The following is a 10613-nucleotide window of genomic DNA, read 5'->3' on the forward strand; positions in this document are numbered from 1 at the left end:
ATTAACAGCCAAATCCTCTTTCCACTAACATCAATGGGAGTTTTGCCATTGGCTTCAGTGTAATTGGGGATTTGGTCCAATATAGTAGTTTGACAACTGTTAAATTTTTCAGGAAAAAAAGTGGTTTTTTTCTATCTCTCTTTTTCTTTTAGAACACAGCTAAGGGAAAGACAAAATTGAACAACTTGAGTGGTTGGATATTATGTTAAAAGTCTAATGTAAACCTACAAAGCAGGAACATCGAGTTAAGGCTTGAAGCTGATTAGTTTCTAGTTTTAAGTGGAAGGAGAAGAAAAGTACAAGGCAAACAATTCCTTTGGAGAGAGAAAGTGTATTTTGATTACCTCTTCCTTTTATTGTAAAATCATTCCTCACCACACTATGAGTGGACTCCAAGCATCATTGTTAGCAGGTAAGTCACAAGAACCAAAGCTGAAGTATGGATAAAGCAGCAAGATCATAACACATCAAAGTATCATATACACTGAAGAAATAACTCAGCGTCTTTTTGTGTTTGTTTCCTATAAAAATTTGATCTATGTAAGACTTCATTCACATGGACACTAACAATGAGGAAGTATTTGCTTTGGCGGTAGTGGATCGCACATCTGTTTAGCTTGGTTTGTATTTTTTTTAACGCAAAGTCTCTCTGTGTCGTACAGATGTGAATCAGGTAGCATTCGACATTCCCCCACTGGTGAGGTGTAGCGGTCAATCTCTGCTGGGGTGCTTGTTTCACTGACTTTTGCCACGCAAATCCATTGCTTAGAAGAGCGAGCTTCATTGTCGGAGTGCTTGGGTGCGTCTTTTGACTCATTATCAGTCAGCATAAATAATAAATCCAGAAAATGTGCTGTATTTGTTGTTGTTCCCTCCATGTGCTTTTCCTCCATCTAATTTAATGTAAACTTCATCTCCCGGCTCCAGGTGAAGAACCACGCTGTTACTGGCATAGTCGTAATTCTGGTCGGCATCCTGAGCAATGGCGCTAGCTCGGACCTACGTAAAATACATAGTCAGTGGTTAAGAAAACACAGACAACTTCTCCTGCACACCGAGATTTAAAGCTTCTGTACATTGCCACTTTACGTGTGTAAAAACATACACTGCCTATTCTTCTTATGGGCACTGCTGATCTTCTCACACAAAACAATATCTGAAACTAAAGCAATGACCTGCTCATTCCTCAGCCACCCAGAGAATACAGCACCACTTGCATTCCTCTAAACGCGTTGTGCCTTTGAAAGCATATATGTAGTAACAGCTGGAGGTGGGACAGCTGGTTCTGGTCATGTGCCAGCTTTACATTGGTGCAACTTTCATCTCAGTGGAACAACTGATTGACATTGGTGAAGGTCTGCAGCGAGGCCCTGTGGATACCGAGCTGGAGTTGTTCCAGAGCCGATTTATTGCCGTACAGCTAATAGGATCATGCTGCAGAAAGAAGCAAAAAAGGCACACCCACACACTTACAGCACGCCCCAGTGCACACAGGCAGGTAAGAATTTGGAAGAGCTGTTAGTGCCACATTTCATTGAGCAAGCAGTTATATTCTGTGCAGTGTAAAGGAGGCACACTGAAAAATGATGGGTACGTCGCTGTTTACTTTGAGAGGTTTTGGAATTTACAGGCAATGGAGGACTCCTAATTCCATTTACAACTTCCACTCGAACATGCATTTCTGTCCCATTTCCCCTTGGCTATGCCACTTCTGATTAGATGTGATATTCCAGCAAACTGGATGTAATCTGTAATTTCAGGACGGACGTTGGTTTCCAGCAACGTCTGTGACACTGTAAGTCTCCAAATCGTTTATATATAATTTGACCCCGTTTGTTAAAATATTTAAACTTGGCTGCGTGTGATTTATTGCAGTGCAACACATCATCTGCTTGTTGCTTGTCTTTGTTCTGGCATCGTTACGGAGCAGTAAGTGATTTAGAGGCGCTGCAAACCTGCGCTAAGTAATAATGCATGACTTGGTGTTCTACGTGTGGGATTCTGTCTGTTCTGAACCAGAGGAATAGGCTGTAAGTCACAAATGGCCACGGATCCCTTTCAAGTTTAAATGACAAATTTCCAAATTACACTTTCATGGGAAATGATCTCCCATTAATACTGAGATGTTAAAAAAGGAGGAGGGGTCTTTACCGTGGAGGATCGCGTAGTATTAAAAAACCACAGTAGGTGGGAATTCTTTGTTCTTCCTGTATGGGTGTGAAGGGCTGAGAAGTCTTCCAGTGCTTTGACAGCCTGCAAATTTACTACTGCATGTTAACAACCCCCAGCTATTTCAGGACTTCTTCCCAAACCGCCTCGAATTGTTTACAGAGTGCATCTCTTCTGCTGGTGTCTCAGCAAGCATTATTCTAAGCACAGGGTGTTTCCTTTGGGTTAATGACCAGCGGGTGGAGCTGAAGGCTCTGGGCATTAACCCTAGGAACACCCCCAAAGAAAACAGCACGGGCTGAGACTGTTGGTAGCGTAAATGGAAAGGGCAAAATGGAAAGGGGTGAAATGGCTGCAGATGAGGTGGAGAAACTTTCACAGAGAACAACTATCTTGCCTGCTGGCAAACAAAATGGCTTAAAATGCTTCCCAAATTTCTATTTAGCTCACAATTAAATGCTACATAGTGTATTTCTCTAAATTTTGTATTGACCGTGGATAGTAGGAGCAAACTCAGATTGTATTCCAGACTGTCGTAAGGTCAGCCAGTGTGAACACTGGATACAGCAACAGACATTTCATGTTCAGGTTTGAGACAGTACCTCGTGCCTGAAGGCAAAAAAGAAAAAAGACCCAAAGTGCAGATATTACTGCCCTGTGCCTGCTGGTAAACATCCTGTACATCCAGCGTGCCGTAGGCTTACACCTGCTCCTCTGGTCAGCCAGCATCATTTCCTGGTAAAGCCTGTGAGAAGAGCCTCGAGGAATGCTCAGAGCACTGCTGTGAGTGTGAGCGTATCTCAGAGCGAAGCCGCTCAGCCCCATACGGCCCTGGAGCCGCACGGTGCTCACCTCAACCTGCAGCCACACGGGGACACAGCGCTGAGCTCCACGCTCAGCACCTCCCTGTGATGGATTAAGTTTGCACACCTCGGTGTTCCTCGGAGGCTTTGCGTGGGTATGAAAGGCTTTCCTGCGAGCCGTGCATTTTCCACCCAGCATTTCCATTGTTAGAAACACTGCGTTTACCGTGACATCTTCGTCAGAATCCCCAACGCCTCACATGCAGAATTTCTGCACTTTCTCACCACCATCACACACCGTCAGCCACAGGCACTCCAAGGATAAAGCAGAGCCAAAAGAGGGACTGCTGTGCTGGAACCGCATCTGTGATACATAAGTTGCGTGCAGGTATTCGCCTGAATATCTGCACACACATCTGCAGCTCCACAGACACCTCCCTCCTTTTTTTCTTTGAGACACCGAGAGTTCAGTGTGCCTCGTGCCTGACGCTGGAAGTTGTCGTGTTTGGAAACAGACTTCGGGCTCCATTTAATATTTATCGCCGTTACTTTTTTAAACAGCGCAGGGGCCTGAGAAAATAAACACTGAAAACGCGTTATAATAGGGGCCGGGAATGGCCGTACGTTCTAATTGCCGGCATAATGGTATTACCACGGCGGGCAGCGCTTACTTTACGTGGAGAAATCAAAGCGAATGCATTACAGCGCGCTCTGCTTTCCCGGTCCCGGTTTATCTGCCGCGATGATATTTACGGCAGACATGTTCTAATTTAATTAATTGCCGCCGATGTCCTCATTATCCCGTTTTCACAGCGCTTCTGAGGAGCCGTAAATAAAAGGTTAAGCGCCGCGTCGGACCCAGCTGCCGCCGCGGGCGGAGGTGAGCGAGCGAACGGCCCCTCCCGGCCCCGCGCTGCCCGGGACGCGGCCGCTGCCCGACGGCACTTCGAGGCGCGGCGCCGGGAGCGGCGTTGCCCGGACCCGCCGAGTGCGCGCCGAGCGGCCCCGGGGACGGCGGTACCGCCACAGCCCCGGACAGCGCGGCGGCAGCGCCTCTCCTAATTAAAACGGATTGTTCGGCCGTCTTTCGCGCGGCGGCATCGCAAGATCTTTAATTATTTGTGAACGTCGCCATCCCCCCGCGGGGAACGGCAGCGAGCCGGGGCCACGACGGTGTTTCTAGGGGTGTTCGGCACAAAGCCGCCGTCCGCCGGCGCTTCCCCCGGCGTTGACCCGCTACGAGGTGGGACCCGGGGCCGCCGAGACCGCAGGGCGTTCCCTCCCGGCTCCCGCTCCTCTCGGGGCTCTCAGACCGCGGCTCCCCGTCCCGTCCCGGCTCCGTGCCCGCGGGTTTGCCAACCCCGTCCCGGCCCACCTGGTTGTTCTTGCAGAGGTCGGCCCACATGCTGGTGCCGTCGCCGCCCCGCATGAGCACATGGTAGGTGAAGAAGTAGATGCCGGGGATGGAGCAGGTGAACTTGCCGGTGGTGGGGTCGTAGTGGTTGCCCAGGTTGGTGACCACGTCGTCGAACTTGAGCACCTCGTAGCCCTCGTGCTGCCGCTTCAGGCCGGCGTAGAAGGCGATCTTGGGCACGGTGCTGTAGGTGGCGGCGCTGATGGCCCCGGCCGCGTTCAGCCCCGGCGCCCCGGGCGGCCCCGGCAGCCCCTGCCGTCCCGGCTCGCCCTTCTCGCCCGGCGGCCCCACCGGCCCCGGCGGCCCCGGCTCCCCAGGCGGCCCGCGGGGCCCCGCTTTGCCCGGCCGGCCGGCGTCCCCCTTGGGCCCCTGGATGAAGGTGGGCAGGGACTGCATGAGGCCGCGGTCGGGCGTGGCCGCCGTGCTGGGCGCCTTGGTGCCGCCGTAGGGGTCGCAGACCATGCGGCAGGTGCCCAGCATCTCGTAGTGCGCCGAGGTGCCGGCCGAGCTCACCAGCACCGGGATGAGGACGACGAGCAGCAGCACCATCACCACTCCCAGCGCTCCGGCCGCGATCAGCCGCCGCCTGCTGCCCACCAGCCGGCTCAGCGCAGGGCGATCCTCCTGCCTGCTTTTGGACAGAATCTTGATGGCTGTGCGGGGACCTCCTCAGAGCCGAAAAAACGCCGAGCCCGAGCGAGCCCGGCTCCCGGGGCTTTGGCCCTCCCGCTGCCGGCGGGTCCGGCGCTGCGCTGCGGCCGCCGCGGGCGGGTGTGGAGGGAGCGCCGCCGCCGCCCCGACCGCCGCACTTTTATGCTCCCGCCGGCGATCGACTTTTTTTTTTTGCACACCGTGCCAGTCCGAGTCAACTTTCCCTGCAACTTGCCTTTCCTCTCGCGATCGCCCCGCTCTCTCTCTCTCGCTCGCTGTTTTTTTTTTTTTCCCCGCAGAGGTGACGGCGCTCAGCGGGGACGCGCTGCCCGCTGCCCGACGCCGCTCAGAGCCCGCGCTGCCGCCGGAGCCGGAGGGAGAGCGGGATCCCGCCCGGTGCCACCTGCCAGCAGAGGAGGAGGCTGCCGAGCGCGCTGGAGCAATTTATAGGCACCCAAAAGCGCAGGGGAAAGGGGAGCTGCTTTGGCATCTCATTCCAGCATCTGCTCCGCTCTTCCCACTCACAGGGAGTTTGGCATTACTCTGGCAGTGTGGGAAATATATATTTTTTTCCTGTCTCCCCCCCGTAGCCCTCCCCACGTCTCCCCCCCCTTCCACCCCCCCGCAGGCGGATGAACAGCAAAATCGTGCGCCTCGCTCAGTGCTGCGCCGCGCGGTGACGGCTCCTTCGGAGCGCAGCGAGAGGCAGAGTTCTGCCCGGCCTTTGTGCACCCCCGGGGTCACCGGCGGAGAACTGGAAGGTCACCCCACCTCCCGCCCGGTGCTGCCCCGCCGAGCCTCTGTTTGCTGCGAAATAGCGTTTTAATTGTAGGGGTGCTGTGCAGTTCCCGATTGCTCAGGTGGAAGTTCTCTGGTCACTCAGCACCGGCACAGAGATCGGCACCTCTCACAGCTCCGGAGCTCCCTCTTCACCTCTCCCCGGTTACGGCCGTAAGTGCAGAGAGGGGAACGTTCCTTTCCTTGAATTAAAACCGATGTTCTCATCACCGGCGCTAAAAGCAGCCACCCCTCTGCTGTCGGTGACACAGAGGAACACGGTTCCCTATTGCTCAAAAACCCAAGGAAAGCGCGGGGCATACACGGACCAGCAGATGCCCAGAGCTATGACGAAGCTCTCTGCCTCACCTCGAGGGCAGCAAAGCGTTTTATTCAGTATTTTTGTTTCGTTTTTGCTAAAGGTTTCTCCTCCCCCGAGGGTTGGTGTGCACCTCTGTGCCACGGTAGGAAGGTGAATGTGCAATCCTGGTGGCATTTCTCCCAAGGAAATATTAAGCAACTTGTCTTGCTCACAAATATACAAGGTACACAAAGAGCTGCTTAAATAAACAAACGGAATTGATTCCTAAATCATACTTCTGTATTCAGGAGCAATGGACGTCAATCAAACGTCGGTGACATTTGCCTGTCAATACAGGGATGATGGCTGGAAAGAGTGTGACTTATTACGGCAAGGCAAGAATCTGAAATGAGCGGCGGCAGCAAGTAGGACAACAACCAAATAATAGCATCTCCAGCGATGATCAGAGAGCTGTGATCTTGTCTCGGGTTTTATTAGCACGAATCCCCTCTCCCTTTCCCCCCGCACTCTTTTCTTTCTTTTCTGTTTCGCAACACAATAAGGTCAAACAAGCAGGCAGTGGGAAACAAAGATTCATTGATTCTTCCTTTTAAGCAGAAATGTCAGCGGCTCCTTTTGCTCTTTCCTGGGAGACTCAAAGGCAGTGAATGTGTCCACACCGCGCAGAGATGGGCCCTCCCAGCTCCTTATCTCCCCAGAAAACTCCCGATAAAGCCTCCATTTCACACACTTTTAAATACCCCCACTCCCGCTTTCTCTTTCTCTATTTTTTTCTTTAACGCTTCATCTTTCAGTGATTCTTTATCTGGCTCTGGCACAAGTGAGCCATTTCCCTCAGCAAAGGGCTCCCACTCAGGGCCCGGGAAGGCAGCAGAACACATCGGGAGGATTATTCTTCTATCTCATTGCTCTCTCTGCCCCACAGGAAAAGGCTTTCAACACTGCTCTTTAGTCTGTGCAAGAAGAAAAGTTGTGTAGAATGACAGCTCCGCCTCAGACTGCAGAGTGGCCCTCGGGGTGCTGCGTTCTGTCATCTGTTGCCCAGCAGGATTTCGTGGCACCAGGATGTGCCCACACTTCCATTGCACCTTACACTCAAGGAGTACCCTTGAGCCTTCAGATGGACACGAACCCATCGTGCTCTTGGTGCCAGGTCAGCAGCAGGTGCCATGTGCACTCAGTTCCACGCTCTAGCTCTGGAATCCTGGATCTTAAAGCAAGCTCCTACCAACCTACCGTGTTCATCTCCTTAATACTCAGATTTATCTTCATGCATATTGTCAGCCATCTCTGAAGCTCATTTGCTCCTGCAGACTTTCTCTCCAAGAAGGTCTGAGCCAGCCACAACGTCACAGCCTGAGCAAGCAGGAGCACCCTGTGTTTGCCTGTGGTGAGTTGTCCATGAAGACTGTGTGCTGGCAGGGAACGCCACCTAGGACACCAGTGCCTCAGGAACCTGGTCATCCTTGATAAAAGCATATTTTCCAAGGAAACTGCAAGTGGAAAATTAAAGGGCTGAAAAGTTACACACTGAAGGAGTCAGTACTTCGGTGAAAGAATTTTTATAATGGGACATTTGTTGCCCTGAAGTGACTTACCAAAGCATTGACTCACTCAGTTACAGCCTAAGTATCACTTCTGTTAGAATATTATCTCTTCTCTGCACAAAAGGCTAAAAATGAAGATGGATGTTCATTCCTAACAAACTTATCACACTAAGGCCAGACACTGCTTGTCCTAATGCAGTGACCACTGCTACATTTCTTTGTCCTTTTCCTTTACCTCCCCTTCTCTTCGGGGCTGCTGTGTGAGCTGCATCCCCTGCAGCTTCTGCCATTTGAAGCAGCCTGCCCACAACTCCTTTTCTTACTGACTAATTAGCTAATGTTCATACAGAGCCTTAAGGACGTGAAGCATAACACGCACATTAATTTTTCTTCATGTGCCTGGAAGAGCAGGTACTGTTGTCTCACCACTGGGATAGGGGAAAATGGGAGAAAACCAAACATCTTGACAAGTAAAGGCATTCTGCAGTCCCCATGCACAACATGGCTCCTTCAGCCTGGAGTGCTCAGTCCAGAGGGTGAGCCAGGGGAAAACAGCATGTGGGAAGGGTTCAGTACTACAGCAAGCAGCAGTAATGCAAAGAAGGGCAAATGCTGAACAAGGGACTGCTCCAAAACCATGCCAAGTTCCAGCTGTCCCACTCACTCCTATCTGCATCAGCTTTGTTTTTGCTTATACTTTATCTAATTAAAAAAAAAAAATCTTTTAGAGAAGCATTTTGAATTCCAGTCATCTCAGATATTGCTATACCTCATCTTTAGAAATACGGGTTGAACCACGTAGATAAGTGTTGGTGTTTCAGCTGGGTACCAGTGGCTGAATTCTGCTGTGCTGTGGTTGAAGGGCAACAAGGACTCACCCCAGCAGGTAACTGGCTTCAGTGCTACAGAATAAAGTCAAGTTACAAACTAAGTGTAAATAATCATATAGGTATAAATGGCTCAAAGGCACCATGATGAGCAGTGAAAATGCTGCTGCTATCCTAAGCCACTTCCAGTACTGTTTCAGTTCTGTTCACCCACCTCACTGTATTCCATACTGTGGGTTTCAGAGAGGCTCCTGCTCTGCTTTCCGGTGGAGGATTGTGCAGGTAGCAGCAGCTGAGCTCTCCCAGAGCTCTGTTTCCATCAGTAGTGCAGAACATTTGTATTTATAATGATGTAAGTTGCCCACTGGCTTCCTTTTTTTAAAATTAAGGTTTTTGTACTCATTGAAGGAAGTTCAGCTTCTGTGCAACAAAAAGATGTTTTGTTGATATTTTGGAAGTTTTACCTGTCTTTTGAAATTTAAGAAGTCCTTCAGCAAGATATTCTCTGCTATTCAAGGATCTAAATCTTTGTGTGTGACTGAAAGTAGTCCAGATTAATGATGATGTTGTTTTTTTCCCCCCATAATTAATAATGCCCTTCAACAGCTCCATGAAGATCAGTCTCTGACCCTCAAATCAAAGAGGAAAATGATTCAAAGTACAATTCAAAGAATCACTTTGGCCTTGCAAGGGTTACAACCACTTTACAAAGTCAAATGAAGGGAGAATTCAGGGGGGACTGTCACTAAAGTGACAGCTCAACAAGGAGAATTTGCAAATAAATTCCATCTCTCTTTCTTTTTAGTTTTTAATCTGAAAAGATCAGTCAAACATGACCGGTTACTGGGGGGAGGGGAGGGAATAGGAATTAAAATGAAAAGATCTGTACCCAGATTATGTTCTGACAGGTGAGTCACTGCAGATCATGTATGTAAAAATAAGCCTTCAACACAGATGTGTAATCTTTAGTTCTTGCTAACTGACAAATTTTATGGCTATAAAATAGTCTCAGATGATACTTGGTAATTTTTAACCTAATTAATAGTAACTAGGCATAAAAGGTACTCATGATTGCAAGAGCCCTTGTTTATTCCAGAGATTAGCCATCAGCTGCAAACATAAAGGCTGCTCCTGCAGATTTCTCCTTGTACACTTGTCTTTGTTTTCCATCCCCTTCCTCCCCACTCCATCCCCTAAGGTGCCAAACACAAAGCTGCTGCAATGCACACAGGATGTACTTTGAAATCTAAGATACTTTTTGGTAGCATTACTGGTACAGCTTTTCCAGTACCAGTGGTCCTTGAGCAGCTGATGGTTCTCGTATTGGTGACAGTATGCAACCGCAGGATCTGTACTCATTACCCAAGGTCAGTGTTGTGTTGTCTGGGTAGAGTGGTACCTGCTGAGCCCCTTCTCTGATCTGCCTCCCTGCATAGTATTGGCCCCTGCTCTCCTCAAGGGAGTTGTCACTCATGGTTTCTGAAGAGATCACTAAGAGCAGCAGCACTGCAGAACTGTCAATGAGCAGTAGGTTGCACCAGCTGGTGAATGGCTCTCCATAAATGGCCTTGATTTGCAGGAAGCGCACTTCATTTCTGGAAATGGCTTTAAAACAATTAATTATTTTACATAGCTTTCTTCACAGGAGCCTGGGCATCCAGTGCCCCAGAGACCATGACAGTGCCTGCCTGTGGCAGGCTCCAGCCCTCACTCGGGCTGGGTCAACTGGACCTTTCTCCCTCCCCACTGCTGCTCCTGTAAAGCAGCCTCAGGAACTCACCACTTTTTTGGTGTAGAGGTCTTGGCTTCTGCAACCATCTTGGTAAGCACGCTGGTGGTTGAAATGTTTTTCTTGTAGGCTTTCTGCTTGACCCCCACCTTTAGCTCCCTCTTGATCAAAATCCACTGCAGATAATCTGTCATAAGCAGGCAGACAGAAGAACTCACAATGTTCATTAATAACCCCCAAATATACAGGTATTCATAAGTGCAGTTCAATCAAAGAGTATTGCTAATGGCAAAGGGTACGGTGTCGGAATTCTTATGAAGATATAAACTGCAAATACAAAGAGATAGAAGATAAATGCCTCTAACATGAGAGTG

At 49.9% G+C, this 10613-nt stretch overlaps 1 protein-coding gene across 1 annotated transcript; it reads right to left on the reverse strand.

Annotated features, from left to right (window-relative positions):
• Positions 1-114: 114 nt before the first annotated feature.
• Positions 115-5573, reverse strand: C1QL3 (complement C1q like 3). Its single transcript, XM_031614452.2, has 2 exons — positions 4348-5573; positions 115-999 (listed from the first exon to the last, which is right to left on the reverse strand). The coding sequence occupies exons 1-2, from the start codon at positions 4933-4935 to the stop codon at positions 820-822; spliced, it is 768 nt and encodes a 255-aa protein (XP_031470312.1). The 5' UTR covers positions 4936-5573; the 3' UTR covers positions 115-819.
• Positions 5574-10613: the final 5040 nt, after the last annotated feature.

Source organism: Phasianus colchicus, chromosome 6 (genome assembly GCF_987193195.1).
Source record: "Phasianus colchicus chromosome 6, bPhaCol1.hap1.1, whole genome shotgun sequence".
NCBI classification, from domain to species: Eukaryota; Metazoa; Chordata; class Aves; order Galliformes; family Phasianidae; genus Phasianus; species Phasianus colchicus.

Excerpts from the sequence above, each read along its gene's own strand:
- C1QL3 (XM_031614452.2), bottom strand. The coding sequence starts at position 4,935 with ATGGTGCTGCTGCTCGTCGTCCTCATCCCGGTGCTGGTGAGCTCGGCC. Across the intron at positions 1,000-4,347 it reads ACCTCTGCAAGAACAACCAG|GTCCGAGCTAGCGCCATTGC; the intron begins GTGGGCCGGGAC and ends TATTTTACGTAG.